Source organism: Syngnathus floridae, chromosome 18 (assembly GCF_059516105.1).
Source record: "Syngnathus floridae isolate MCC-2025c chromosome 18, RoL_Sflo_1.0, whole genome shotgun sequence".
Classification (NCBI taxonomy): domain Eukaryota; kingdom Metazoa; phylum Chordata; class Actinopteri; order Syngnathiformes; family Syngnathidae; genus Syngnathus; species Syngnathus floridae.
The window spans coordinates 4,417,942-4,432,429 of record NC_142430.1 but is presented as its reverse complement, the minus strand read 5'-3'; the positions used below and the strand labels follow the sequence as shown (position 1 = coordinate 4,432,429).

Sequence of the window (14,488 nt, the reverse complement as noted above, 5' to 3'; positions counted from 1 at the left end):
CGAGCACTCACTCGGCTGTCAATCAATGGATAATCAAGGAAAGCGTTTGACTTGTACTTGCATTTTAACTTAAAAAGTGTATTTTTGATCATAGTTGGCACACATGAAAAGTGAAAGTTGACCACTTTGTTCTTCAAATAATATGACTTGAATTAAAAAAAAAATTATACGTAAATCTAAAAAAAAAAGAAAAAAGTGTGTCACTTAGGTTTTGTCCCAGTGAGAGATGTTTGCACTGTTTGCAGGTGCTCACCTTCCCCCCTAGTGCCTGCCACGAGAAGTGACATCATACCTGAGCTCATCAAGCACTTAATCTGCTTCCATGGAGGCAGGGCCTTTTTAAACTGCTTTTCTATTCAATAAATTGTTCAAGTGGAACGTGAGTCTTTGTGGTTTATGAGCAAATTTGCTCATTTGAAGTATTTCATGCTTGGTGGTCACTGCATTGACAAAGTACTCTTTGAAGTCTTGAGTTGGACACTTCCAAAACCTAAGTGTCCACTACTATGGACACTAGTTTTCAGCCTTGAGGTGAGCATCACTGCAACAGACCCAAGTCTTTGACTGCTTCTCTCTGTCTCCACATGACTCAAAGTGACTGCTTCTCTCTGACTCCACATGACTCAAAGTGACTGCAATTGCATCACTTTGAGACATGCGGAGACAGAGAGAAGCAGTCAAACACGGGTCTGTTCAGTGGCTGAAGGCAAACACTCAACTCAAAGCTGAAAAGAGCCTTCCAAAACCGAAGTGCCACTATGCCCGCCTCCTACCTCTGCCCAAATTCAGCCTGACCAATCACATCTTGGTGCAAAATTTGCATAACCACGCTCATTTTCTGACAGCCAATCAGAATGCAGCATATGCACATCTGACCAATCAGATTGCTTCATTTCAAGAAAACCACGGTCACTCAGAATCTAACCAATCACAGAGCACTTCATTTGCATATTCACGCCCACTTTTCAACCAACCACAGCCGCCTTTTCTCATTGCTCCACCCAGTTTTAGACCTCTCAGCCAATCATGAAGCAGTATTCCAGTCACGATTCCACCCCATTTCTCAAAAAATTTCACCAGAAAAAAATTCAGAAATTTTTTGGGTGGGTAATAAAAAAAATGAAAAAATAAATAAAAATATTTTCTTGGAAAATAATTATTTTTGGGTTTGTTTTAAAGTTTAAGTTGCGATGTTTGAAAATGAAGAGTTGAAAGTTTGTTATTTGTAATAAAGCTTTATTTGTTTTGCAGAGTAAACATTAAATCACAACAAAGTAATAAGTTGGATGGCAGTCTGCTGATTGCCAAGTGGTGAAGTGGTCGGCCAGAGGGACGAGCGGTGAAGAGGTCAGCCAGAGAGAGGAGTGGTCAGCCAGTGGGACGAGTGTTACAAAAAGAGGTTGCAAGTAAAAAGCGAAGTCAACGTTTTGTGCAGAAAATGTTTTGGCATGAAACATACCAGTGCGCAAGTAGAGTTGTTCATGGCACCGAGTATTGCAAGCTGCATGACCAGGAAGTTGATTTTGTTCCTTGCTGCCTGTCAGAAAAATTATTGGAATAAAGATGAGCATTTGAAGTGCCTGACTTCTCAGGTTGCCTTAGAGCTGAATAAGTAACAAGAAAACCAAAGTTCTGCTTTGCAGCTTTGCTCTGGTCCTCAGCTTCCGCTGCGAGCAGGTACATGGTGCTCCACACTGGACACAAAAGAAAAAATGGATTAAAATTTTGAAACATGTTTGCTAAAAAAGTCAAGTCAAAGTCAAAGTCAAAGTCAGCTTTATTGTCAATTTCTCCACATGCCAAAGACACACAAAGAAACCGAAATTTCGTTCCCCCCCATCCCACGGTGACAAGACATGGCTCACAACAGACAAGCAAGTAAACAAGTATAACAAAAGCGTGCTGAATAAATAATGAATAAATAAAGTCAAAAAGTCAAAGTCAGCTTTACATAACACAACAATAAATAAATAAATAAGAGGAGCAGAAAAAAAAGGAGCAAGTGCGCGTACAGCAGACATTCCCGAAAATAGCGCAACAGTGCCGCACGCTACGCAGAAGGGGGTAGCGAGTTCAGGGCCCTAACAGCCTGGAGAAAGAAGCTGTTGGCGAGTCTGGTGGTGCGGGTGCGCAGGCTCCTGTACCTCTTCCCAGAGGGCAGAAGGTCAAACAAAGAGTGAGCCGGGTGAGTCACATCCCTGGCTATCGAGGTCGCCTTGCGGGCGAGATGGCAGGTGTAAATGTCCTTCAGGGAGGGGAGCGAAGCACCAATAAATGTCATTTACTTTCCTTCTCTTACCAGCAGAGGGCTCTTCAGGCAGCACCGATCCAGGTGAACGAGCTCACAGGAGTAGCTGTGGCTGAAGACAAACTGTGGCAGGCTTTGCACTTTGTGGACCAGGATTTGTCACCTCTGCCTGTCATGAAAAAGGAACATTGACACAACTCCATTCAAGTTTACTAGTTTTATTTTTAACTGTAGACTGGAAGCAGCTGGTCGCTGGTGCACAGGCAGAATTCCTGAAATGTTGTCAAGACTCTCCAGAGTGGACACCTGCACACAACACAAACAAGGGCCAAGCTGCCATTTAGTACATTTTATTTGAGAGTCAACTCTGAAAATGGAGGCAGCCTTGAGGAACCTCTGCATGGTTTTGGAGGGCTTGTTCCTTTCACAAACAAGTGGCAGATTTTCCAACTGCATCCTTACTGGAAACTGCTCTGCAGGAAGAGGGAGGTATAAAAAATAAGGCAGGCAAGTGCTTTTTAACAACACCAAGTTTGTATTAAGTTGTCACCTGTCAGCATGTCGGACAAGAGGTTGATGATGCCACAGGTTCAAAACCTTGAGTAGATCCTCACCAGCAGATCCATGCTGCAGAAACTAGGTCCTTTGGCACCACTTGGTGGACAAAAGGAAGAGCAAGCTGAAATGTTTGACGTGTTTCACCAGTGAGGAATGGAGGGCAGCGCTGGACGTCTGTCCAAACCACAGCTTGCTAGTCTGAAAGACGCCGTAACGTTACAACCATTCTGCTTTTACATTTTCAGCCTAACAAACAAATTGGGCTTGGCAACGTGTTGAGCATGAGTAGACCTGCAAGTGTCTCATGAAGCCATGCGAGGACTGCAAGTCGGCCATTTTGGACCCTGCAGACAAAAGAAAATGCTCGATTTAGATAATTTGATGATTACTTGCTAATAAAAATGTTTGCCATTTTGCAGTCAATCTGCTCCCTTTGTTACAGATGCAGGCCTGTGGACTGAAATGAGAAGACAATTAGAAGCAGTCAATTGAAAGAGTCGACTTTAAAACTCACAAAGTCGGCCATGATGGGGTCGTTTTGAAGATTGGCACCTGCAGACAGAAAGCAGAAAATTAACACGAATGCATCGAAATACCCGTGTCAGTAATTCCTTGGTGGATTTATGTAAACGCTGCTTTGTCTACTTACCTTCGGCCAAACGGCGCTGTCGTCCAGACATTGCTAAATGTTTGTGCAAAAATTGTTAGTTCTCTTTCCACATGGTGCGTGCTTCAGTTTTCAAAATGTACATGTACTTACCCACCATGAAATGCTTCAGTTATTTTGTTGCACCAAAATGCACGCTAAAAAAATGCGTTTTGGTGGTCGTTGAAGACGCTAACTGCCAACGCTAGCTTCTGCAAACTTTTTAGCTTGCAAGACGGAAGCACGCCCAAAGTGCAACTTGACGCTGAAAGAGAGCAAAAGCAGTTAGTTTGAAAAGGTTAACAAATATTTAACATCCTGTTGGATTTTGTCCACAATTTAGGGAGCGCGTTATCTGCGCCTCACGGCAAAAGCCATTGCCAATCACCTGTTATCCAATTTACTCACTGCGTGCTCGTTTGATTTCTTCCGATTTAGGAAAATGCTAAGACACTGAAGCAGAAATTAGACTTACACAGGTTGGTTGAGTTCAATCACAATTCTTGTTCAAAAAGCTCTGTTTTCAGGAAAGCTCGCTGTCAGAGGTGAGTGAAAGAATGATCGTCGCGTTCTTGACGCATTTTATACTCTTTTTGTGATTACGTCATTAGAGAAAGAAAAAAAAAACTTTCAAACAGACGCGGCTCGAGCGAGAGAAAAACTGCAAATCTTGGCGGGTTTGGGCCTCGAAGTGGCACTTCAAACGTCCGAAGCAAAGGTGTTATCTCCTCGACCATTGCCTGTTATGTCGTGACGATTGATTTGTTTGTATTATCACAAATCCTGAAGGTAACCATGAAAAGTTCAGAGTCACCTTCAATTACAAACACAGAGTTTGAATGGCCACATGGTTAGAGCCTTTACCTTGGGTTCAGGAGGGGCGGGTTCGAATCTTACATGTCGCTCAATTTATTTGAAAATGATTCACAGAGCGGCTATCAAACTCGAGGCTGCTGGACACCAACCCTAGTCATAAACCACTTAGTCATTTTGAAGTCAAAAATTTCAAAGTTTTCTTATGTTTTCATAAGATATGTCTCACAAAATAGATAAAACCACCAAGTTACTATAGCATCGCAGAACACCCATTAGAGTAGTGGATAAAGCTTTTGCGTTATGTTCGGGAGAACCGAGTTCGAGTCTTACACTTTTTCAACTTCAGCTCAGAGACTTGTGTGGGGCTCGAACCATACTCTCCCGAACACTGGGTAAAGTTAGAAACCACTCTGCCATTTTACCAGGAAATTTGGTGGTTTTATTTCGGTAGTGCATGCGAAATTTTTGATTTGCTCAAAATTAGATAAAATTACCAAATTACCGGAGTATTGCAAAAGTTTCAATAGTGAGGTAGTTAGAACTTTTGCATCATGTTCGGTAGAAACGAGTTCGAGTCTCAGACTATTCCAACATTAACTCAAGGACTGCTTTCTGTGGGTCTTGAACCATAGTCTCCCGAACACCGAGTAAAGTTATAAACCATTTTGCCGGAGAAATTCGGCCTTTTTTATTTTGGTTGTGTATTGTACATAGACTATATATAGATATATATATTTTTTTTAACCCCCCCAAAAACTCATTAGAGCTCAAAAGTACGACATGTCCGGTAAATAGAGGACGTCTGGTCACATTAAAGAAAGAGCAAAGATGAGAAGGAAAAATGGACATGTTCATTTTACGCTCGGTTACATACAACTGCCATCATGCGGTAGCTTGGCGTCATTACATAAACTGTTTCATTGTAGAGTCAAAAGCCCATGTTTAATAATATATTAATTAAATAATATATATAATATTAATTAAATCTACATATACACATATATATAATTATATATATATATACTATATATTATATATGATATATTAATTAATTTGTTTATACATATATGTATACAAATATATAATTTATATATAGTTTTTATTATAATTATTATTGTTAGTTATTATAATACATCATTATTATATATTATTATTTTTATTAAATCTATTATGATTTTAGATGATTTAATTAATATAATATATATATAATTCAATTAATATATTATCAAACATGGGCTTTTGACTATCGTCAATAAAGCGGTTCATGTAATGACGCTAATCTACCACAAGACGGCAGTGCCCTCATTCAATTGTATGTAACCCAACGTAAAATGAACACGTCCATTTTTATTTCATCATTGCTCTTTCTTTATTGTAAATATCATTTCAATTCAGTTACACGTACGACATTAAACACACAGGCTTTTGACTATAGTTTATGAAGCGAACAAGTGAATGGTCTGCCGTCTTGGGGTAAATTAGCGTCATTACATTTATCGCTTTATTAACGATAGTCAAAAGCCCATGTTTGATAATGTATTAATTAAATTATATATATTATATTAAATTATCTAAAATTATAATATATTTAAAGAAATAATATATAATAATAATAATATATTATAATAACATACAAGAGTTATTATAATAAATACTATATATGGCAAATTAATATAATATATATATTATATAGTATATATATATATATAATATATATATGCATGACTGCACTGCGACCTACAGCGACAACCGCATAGTGAAGTTTGCTGACGACACGACTCTGGTGGGTCTCATCACGAAGGGCGACGAGACTCGGTACAGGTCGGAAGTTGACCTTCTGACCACGTGGTGCAGGGACAACAACCTCCTGCTGAACGTCAGTAAGACCAAGGAAATCATTGTGGACTTCCGGAAGGGTCACACAACACACCTGCCGCTGATCATCGACGGTGCTGTGGTGGAGAGGGTGAGCTGCACCAAGTTCCTGGGGGTGCACATCAGTGAGGACCTCTCCTGGTCCGCGAACACCTCGTCACTGGCAAAGAAAGCTCAGCGCCGCCTGTATTTCCTGCGGAAGCTCAGGCGTGCATGTGCTCCTCAGGCAGTCCTGTTTACATTCTACCGTGGCACCATTGAGAGCGTCCTCACCAGTTGCATCGCTGTCTGGGGTGGTAACTGCACTGAACAGAACTTGAAGGCCCTGCAGCGCATAGTGAATACGGCTGGTAAGATTATTGGTGCTTCGCTTCCCTCCCTGAAGGACATTTACACCTCCCATCTCGCCCGCAAGGCAACCTCGATTGCCAGAGATGTGAGTCACCCGGCTCACTCCTTGTTTGACCTTCTGCCCTCTGGGAAGAGGTACAGGAGCCTGCGCTCCCGCACCACCAGACTCGCCAACAGCTTCTTTCTCCAGGCTGTTAGGGCCCTGAACTCGCTACCCCCTTCTGCGTAGCGTGCGGCACTGTTGCGCTATTTTCGGGAATGTCTGCTGTACGCGTTTTTACGCTCCTCTTAATTAATTATTTATTTATTTATTGTTGTGTTATTTATTCATTATTTATTCAGCACGCTTTTGTTATACTTGTTTACTGTTTGTCTGTTGTGAGCCATGTCTTGTCACCGTGGGATAGGGGGGAACGAAATTTCGGTTTCTTTGTGTGTCTTTGGCATGTGGAGAAATTGACAATAAAGCTGACTTTGACTTTGTGTATATTCAATTAATAATATATATAATTTAATCGATATATCATTAATCATGGGCTTTTGACTAAAATAAAACGGTTCATGTAATGACGCCAAGCTACCACAAGACGGCAGCGCCCCCATTCACTTGAATGTAACCCAGCGCATAATGAACATGTCCATTTGCTTTTTTTTCATTGCCCTTTCTTTAATGTAAATATCTTTTCAATCCAGTTACAATATGGTTCTTAGATCTTAAACATGACTATTTTACTGTTCATTTGTTTAGTTTAAAATATTATCACAAGCAGAATTGAATAAATATGATGATAATAATGACGATTAAACTACCAAAGCTTTGTTGATTTACTGACGCATCCTAAATTAGTATATAAATTCACTTTATTGCGTGACCGGAAGTTGTTTTGCGGAAGCGCGCTCTTTTCTACGAGTCGCTGTCTTGACTACAGACGCCTCCCCCCTATCCCAAAAAATCCGACATTCCTTCCTTGGAATCGCTGCTGGGTTCAAAGCCTGTTGGAGGGTGTCTACGTCTGGAGCTCACACATTTGTGCAACAAGGCCTCTATTTGAAATTAACATCCCGTTTATTCTTAACAATAACAAATATTTTAAAGAGTTCATTTGTCAGGACAATGTTTGCCACTTGCATCGTCCCCGTCTTCGTCCTGTTCGTGTGTTTCGTGGGGTGCAACCCCAATCCGCTTGGCGATGTAGTCGTGGACAGACGCTTCATTCCCCCAACTTGCACGCGGCAAGCCCAAGACGGAGATCAGGTTCGGTATCACTACAATGCCACTTTTCTCGACGGAAAAACTTTTGATTCCAGGTAAGAGCATCCGCATTATTCTTTCTTATTGAATTTTCCTTAAAAAAAGAGTTGCTCTTCAAGTTACAATTTTGTGCGGTAGATGGTGCTGTTGATGCACTTTTTTGCTAGGACTTGACACGTATGATGTCGCGCCCCTCCCCCCCCCCCCCCCCCAACCCCCCTTCTTCCTCCTCCTCCTCCTCCTTTTAGCCACCAGCTAGGGGCGGCCAAGGTGGGCCTTCTCGGGGAGGGTCGCCTGATTGCAGGCATAGAGAAAGGGCTACTAGGCATGTGCGTCAACGAGCGGCGCAGTATCACCGTCCCTCCGCACTTGGCCTACGGTAGCAGTGGAGCAGGTACTATCAACAAGTATATAGTACTAGTATTTTTTTTTTAATTAATTAATATAAATATATTTAAAAAATATGCGCTGGTGAGTCTCACTAAATTAGATCGAGAAAAGTTCATAAAACGATTTGGAAAAACGAAATCAAAATCAGTGACTTCCTGACTGCAGGCGATGTAATCCCTCCGGACACTACGCTGGTCTTTGAGATCCTTCTGCTGGATTTGTGGAACAAAATTGATCTGGTGCACACCAAAACCATCAGCACCCCCAAAGACTGCAAGCGCTCAGTGATGAGCAGCGACTTTGTGCGTTACCACTACAACGGCACCCTGCTGGATGGTTCCACCTTCGACTCCAGGTGAAGTCGGCCACCGAGCGGGCAAGAGGGGCTGACACCGTACACACTTTAAAATGTTGGGAATGAGCTTCTCGTTCCAGTCCAAGTGACACTCTTGTGTGCTGTCTGTACTCTGTCACGCAGGGGTGTTGTCTGTTCTGTGTTTGACTTTTTGGCTTGTATGAGCCCCACGCAGCTATGTGCGGAAGCAGACACGTGACTCCCTGGTGGGTGAGGGCTGGCTGGTCAAAGGCATGGATGAAGGCCTGCTGGGCATGTGCGTAGGCGAGATCCGCAATATCGTCATCCCGCCTTTCAAAGGCTACGGAGAAAAAGGCTCAGGTAGATGATGTTCGGTGTGCACTTGTGCAGCAAGATGATGGACTTGTCCATTGCATGAGAAGGGAATGAGATAAGTCTCGACAATCGTGTTGATCCAAATTTTAGTAAGTAAGATACATATGATTAAATTCACATTCGATTGAATCAGGAGTGGAGGTTCCTCCCCACGCTACTCTGGTGTTTGACGTCCTGCTAGTGGACGTCCACAACCCCAAAGACAACATCACCGTGGAAGAGCAGCAGGTGCCCGAGTTGTGCAAACGCAAGACCGTGGCGGGCGATTACATCCGCTACCACTACAACGGAACCTTCCTCAACGGCGTCACCTTTGACACCAGGTCAGTTCACAGCCTTTGAGCTGAGGCACATAATTATTTAACGTGAAAAACATGCCTCTGTTCCAACAGCTACCAGAGGAACACTACATACAACACGTACATCGGGATGGGCTACGTGATTGCCGGTATGGACCAGGCTTTGCTGGGGGTCTGCATGGGCGAGCGAAGGAGGGTCATCATTCCGCCACACATGGCGTACGGGGAAGGGGGAGCAGGTACCTCGGACCAAATATTGGGTCTTTCGTTTTAGAGATGATAGCAATCCTCCTGTGATGCCTTAAAAATTGTGACTAGAGGAGATATGTCACCAATATTTCACCCTAAAATTATTTGAGGGAAATCTCCAACTGTAAAACTAAGCTCCATGTTTACCCAGGCGACGTGATCCCGCCGTCTGCCGTGCTGGTCTTCGACATCCACGTCATCGATTTCCACAACCCGAGCGACCAGGTGAATGTGGAGGTCCTCCACCGACCTGAAGCCTGCAACCACACTAGCGAGGTGGACGACCTAGTCCACTACCACTACAACTGCACCCTAGTGGACGGCACGCGCCTCTTCTCTTCGTGAGTCGATGCCACATTTTTGCAGGGTTACAAAGTGTCTGTTTACTTTTATTTGTGTATTTTTTAACAAACACAAGCGACAATGATTTGGATTGGGGACAGGCACGATTACGAGAGAATGCAGGACGCGGTGCTGGGTGCAGACAAGGTGATTGACGGGCTGGACAAGGCCTTGCGGGGCATGTGCGAGGGCGAGAGGAGAAGGGTCACCATTCCTCCTCACTTGGGCCACGGAGAAAAAGGAGGCGAGTGCGCCCGTTTGATAACTTCTCCGCATAGTTTTCCTTTTCTATCGAAAAAAAGAAAATCAAACCAGCCTTCTGTCTGTTTCAGCTGTGGGCGTACCGGGCAGCGCCGTGCTGGTGTTTGAGATCGAGATGGTAGGCGTGCAGAAGGGCGTGCCGCCCGGTTACCTTTTCGTGTGGCTGCAGGACACACCTGAAGATTTGTTCCAGGCCATGGACGTCAACAAGGACGCAGCTGTACCACAAGAAGAGGTGATGTCACTTTCACAACTTTTTTTAATGGGCATTTTGATGTACCACCACTTCCTGTAGACTAAAAATGACATCACAATGCTGAATGCACCTTACTAGTTTATATTTGTGAAGTGGAAGTGTGAACGCCTCAGTCTCACATAGCTCCTGCGCGGCGTTTCCGCAGTTTGCCAAATTCATCAAGCTGCAGGTGTCGGAGGGCAAAGGTCGCCTAAGGCCCGGGACAGCGGCGGATCAGGTGATCGCCGACATGTTCGCCAATCAGGACAGAAACAAGGATGGCCAAATCACAGCCGAAGAGCTCAAATTGAAGGTGGATGAGGACAACGAGCGGGAGCAGCACGACGAGCTGTGATAGGTGGCGCCGCCGCCTTTCCTCTTGTCGTCTCAGGGACACACGTTAAGGGCACACGACAGACTTTTTTGTTTGTTTTTTTTGTGTGTGTCTTCTTCTGTGTTGACAGGCTTTTTGTTTCAGAAGAAAACAAGCACCGTAAAAGTTACATGATTTGAAATGTCCTTTTTCAGACGCATTAAAAGTCAAACCATTCGAATGGAATTGATTTTCGACATAACGGCCCCACAATCAATAAGGTTGCACTAAGAAAACTGCTTTTATCTTCATGTACAAAACCTTTGTTTTTTTTAATTTGGTGACGCATATTTTGAGATTATGAACATGAGATTACAATTGCGCCTTAATGCTCAGTTTTTCATATATTTTTAAAATACAAATGTAATTCAAGTTTGCAATAAATAAAATGGGAACAGTTAAATCTATAGGTGGAGTGTATTGGAGCATCTACCACTCTATTAGGTACACCTTCACTATCTCCTGGCAATTTGACACTTGAGGGTTGAATCAATGTTTGCAGCAACATGTTGCACAATGACAATTCCATTTGATTCAGTTCTATTCAAATGCGAATTCCTATTCAATTTTCTTCTCCAATTCCTGCTTGATTTGGAATTCACTTTATTATTCCTAATATGATTTGATGTTTTCATTGAACTTTCCATTCCCAGTAGCTGACTACTTCTGATTGTTTCATATTCAGGTAATTCATTTTTTATTGCTACCAGATTCTCACTTGGTGTAAAATACATCAGCTGGAGTCAATGCATCAGTGACGGTGAGGGTGTACCTAATGTGTCCAGCAAAATTGGAAGCCAAAAAGTAGCGGACAACTGAGTTAGAAACTCTCAAGTTAATGGCCCGTCAAGAGAGGTCAACAACACGAACATGACCAGTCAAAACATAGCACCGGTGGATGCTTGTACAGTAACACTGATGTATAACTCATATGAGCTTCAGGAACAAAATCCTATTTTAGATGCATTTTACCCTTGCAGACATTACATGTGCAGCCACAATTTAAATACATATTACATATCCAGAAAGTGCTTTCAACTTTTCCACATTTTGTTATATTGCAGCCATATTCCAAAAATGGATGCTTTTTCTCAAAATTCAATTCCACTTCATCACAACTGTGAACATAATGTAAAACATTTCCAAATCATATATTCACAGTGCTTGTCAAAAAGCGTAAAATGGAGACCAAGTTCATCATGTTCCCCGGCTATAACAATAAAATGTGGAAAAGGTCAAACGCTGTCAATACAGATGCAATTTCTGTCACCGTGGTAACGCAAGATTTCCATAAAAGGTGCAACCATGGGGTTTGAGCTCCCATCTCACAACAGCTTCAATTATCGTCTCCTGATGACATCACAAACCTTAGGATGGCGTTGGGGACGTCCATCGTGTCGTCCGGGGCCAGCACGACAATGTCAAAAGAGTTGACATACGACTCCCTCCTTGCATCCACCTAAGAAACATGCAATATATTTTTTCACGTTTTCTTTTACATGTTTTATATTGGTGATGTTCTCACCTGGTCGTTAAGGAAACCCACGGTGAGGAGGTGGCGAGGCTCGGGCACGCCGGCCGCCATGTTGAGGTCACCCAGGGAGTCTCCCAGCAGCAGCACGCTGCGGCGGCCCTGTAGTTCGGGGAAGCGGGCAACGTGTGACAAAGCGCTCTCGCGCTTGTTAAACGTGTGGATCAGGTCACCCTTGAAGGCCCGCAGGACACCCTGGAGGAGATAATGGTGTCAAAGTGTGCTCATCCTTGCTACATTATATTAGGCGAATGTGTATTATGTGATATTATTGCACATTCCATGTCACAATCTTGGGAGTATTTTTGCATTGAAGAAATGATACTTTTATTCCATTACACTGCGCTAACATTTGTGGCTATGCTACCTACCTGCGTCATACGGTACGTGAAAACTCACGGCATGGTCAAAGTCCATGTAGTTGGCAATGATGTGAATGTTGGGATGGAAGACGCCGTGCTGTCGGATCACTTCCTCTAGCACATCCCCGACACCGCCGGAAAAGATGAGAAGAGGAACGTTGCGATGGGCCAGATGGTCAAAGAACACCTGGTAGCCATCCCTGGAGACACACGTCACATGACATCAACAGGAGCAACTCAAAAAGCGGCAGTGGTTGCTTGCCTTCTACCTGAGTATGGCGGTGTCGGATGTGGACTCCCTGACAGCCGGAGCTAAGAGGTCCTTCCTGATTTTCTGTTCCACTAGCAGGTGGTGAACCTTTGTCCACCTGCAAAACAACAAACAAAGTCATGATTGTAATGATTAGGAATGTTTTAATTGTCATCTATTTCTTACCACTCCACCATGAAGGGCAGCTTCTCTTCAACAGTCCGGCAAACATCAATCTCAATGGGATAATAAGTATGTAACAGCTCTCTCATCTGGAGGCATAAGCAGAATATCATGTTATTTTTTAAATTAATATTAAATTTAATATATTTTAAATTAAATAGTGAGTACAGTATAGATTAAAATCATCAGTCTAATTATTTCTTTAATATAAAACAAGAACATGACAAAAACAATTTAGGGTCAAATAGATTAATTAAAAAAATATATAGTCAAGCCCAAAATTCATACCCCTGAAAACACAAACTATAACTTCACATGCGACTACTTAAGTACCTTTTTGCCACCGTCTTCGTCAACCAATAGCCTGTTGTCCAGAATGTCTGCAGGTATTACAAAACAAAGTCTTGAAACAAACTTATGCAGGCTGTTACTGTACAGTAAATACGCCAGTATGTCTTACTGTGAGTTGTAGGAACTCTTTTGCCGTTGTGGGCAAATCTGGTCAGTGTCATGTCAAAGTCAGAAATAACCTGAAGAGACAAGTGTTTTTTTTGTTTAGTTTTTTTTAAAAGCAACTTGAACAGTTATTTTTAAGCCAACCAGTCCGGGGTGTATGAAGCCCCTCACTGTGATATAAGCATCAGTTAACCTTCAACTCTACTGATATATGGTTATCCTGCAAGCCTACTAAACTCACATGCAGGCTAGCGGAACCGGCGATTTGCATGGCGTCCAGCGTTTCCTCCACTTGGTGGCGCTCCCTCATCAGCACCGAGGTCCTACTCAGCTCTAACATCACCTGAAGCATAGAAAATATTTAGTTGAAATGCACATTTCTTATGGCAAGCATAAACTCCATGTGCTTCATAATAAAAAGCAAAACAGTAATACAAAATTGCATTGGAAAACTAACAAAGTATACAAGCCTTATCCCCGTCAAAATTCCACACATGACATAATGGTAACGTAAACCAACAAAAATTAAATTAAAAAGCGGGGAAAATACACGTACTCACCTCACGTTTTGTGAGCTGTGGCCATATATCCACCAGAGTTCGCATTGGTGTGCACAGCCATGGAATTTTATACACCTGCAAGGTAATGTGACGAAATTAAGTAACTGTCAGTGTCTAAATGTATTTGACCGAGGTTTGCACACAAACTAGCAGACTTGGTACTTACCAGTTTTAAAAGCAGCAGAGAGCAGTCAGCAGCGTGTTTACTACTCCTTAGTCCAAACATCGCGTTATCATTGTTTATAGAAATTTACTTTGTGTATTTAGACATGTGTCATTTATAAAATGTTTGCATTATACGACAATTTGATTAACGTTTAACCAGTGTAACACTCATTGTATGCCGACTGGTGTGCAGCATAAAATTGGTTCCGGAACGCAATTGTTCCGAGATCACGTGTTCATGCGTGTCGCCGGTGATTGGTTGGTTACATTGATGAAAAAAGACGCACTTTTATTTGGCATACTCAGCTATACTATTAACAAAAATATATTGAAATATTTGGCTACTTTGGATAAACGATAAACGTGACGAATAAACGTGTCCGTTTTATTAAATA

At 42.4% G+C, this 14,488-nt stretch overlaps 2 protein-coding genes across 3 annotated transcripts; one reads left to right on the top strand and one right to left on the bottom strand.

Annotated features, from left to right (window-relative positions):
* Positions 1–1,219: 1,219 nt before the first annotated feature.
* Positions 1,220–14,387, bottom strand: LOC148382342 (7-methylguanosine phosphate-specific 5'-nucleotidase-like). 2 transcript variants are annotated; one of them, XR_015854059.1, is made up of 18 exons: positions 14,095–14,387; positions 13,929–14,003; positions 13,610–13,711; positions 13,373–13,442; positions 13,246–13,292; positions 12,916–13,001; positions 12,749–12,847; positions 12,517–12,679; positions 12,112–12,312; positions 11,954–12,045; positions 3,567–3,717; positions 3,456–3,488; positions 3,321–3,358; positions 2,799–3,263; positions 2,643–2,721; positions 2,300–2,554; positions 1,460–1,694; positions 1,220–1,294 (listed from the first exon to the last, which is right to left on the bottom strand). XR_015854059.1 is itself a non-coding variant. In XM_088360281.1 (10 exons), exons 1-10 carry the CDS (start codon positions 14,152–14,154, stop codon positions 11,923–11,925), a joined length of 1,026 nt encoding a protein of 341 aa, XP_088216407.1. In that variant the 5' UTR covers positions 14,155–14,387; the 3' UTR covers positions 10,804–11,922. The 2 variants fall into 2 exon arrangements, 1 of the variants encoding a protein (XP_088216407.1); XM_088360281.1 differs by lacking the exons at positions 1,220–1,294; positions 1,460–1,694; positions 2,300–2,554; ... (3 more) ...; positions 3,456–3,488; positions 3,567–3,717 and having other exon boundaries at positions 10,804–12,045.
* LOC148382343 (peptidyl-prolyl cis-trans isomerase FKBP10-like) lies at positions 7,399–10,989 on the top strand. Its single transcript, XM_088360279.1, has 10 exons — positions 7,399–7,802; positions 7,995–8,140; positions 8,302–8,491; positions 8,667–8,812; positions 8,961–9,150; positions 9,220–9,365; positions 9,527–9,716; positions 9,819–9,961; positions 10,050–10,213; positions 10,380–10,989. The coding sequence occupies exons 1-10, from the start codon at positions 7,609–7,611 to the stop codon at positions 10,566–10,568; spliced, it is 1,698 nt and encodes a 565-aa protein (XP_088216405.1). The 5' UTR covers positions 7,399–7,608; the 3' UTR covers positions 10,569–10,989.
* Positions 14,388–14,488: the final 101 nt, after the last annotated feature.

Bases quoted from the DNA above. Each gene is read 5' to 3' on its own strand.
- LOC148382343 (XM_088360279.1), top strand. From the start codon at position 7,609: ATGTTTGCCACTTGCATCGTCCCCGTCTTCGTCCTGTTCGTGTGTTTC. The intron at 9,151-9,219 runs GTCAGTTCACAG...CTGTTCCAACAG, and splicing joins GGCGTCACCTTTGACACCAG to CTACCAGAGGAACACTACAT. The intron at 9,366-9,526 runs GTACCTCGGACC...ATGTTTACCCAG, and splicing joins GTACGGGGAAGGGGGAGCAG to GCGACGTGATCCCGCCGTCT.
- LOC148382342 (XM_088360281.1), bottom strand. From the start codon at position 14,154: ATGTTTGGACTAAGGAGTAGTAAACACGCTGCTGACTGCTCTCTGCTG. The intron at 12,680-12,748 runs GTAGAAGGCAAG...GTGTGTCTCCAG, and splicing joins TCCGACACCGCCATACTCAG to GGATGGCTACCAGGTGTTCT. The intron at 12,046-12,111 runs GTGAGAACATCA...CATGTTTCTTAG, and splicing joins TGGGTTTCCTTAACGACCAG to GTGGATGCAAGGAGGGAGTC.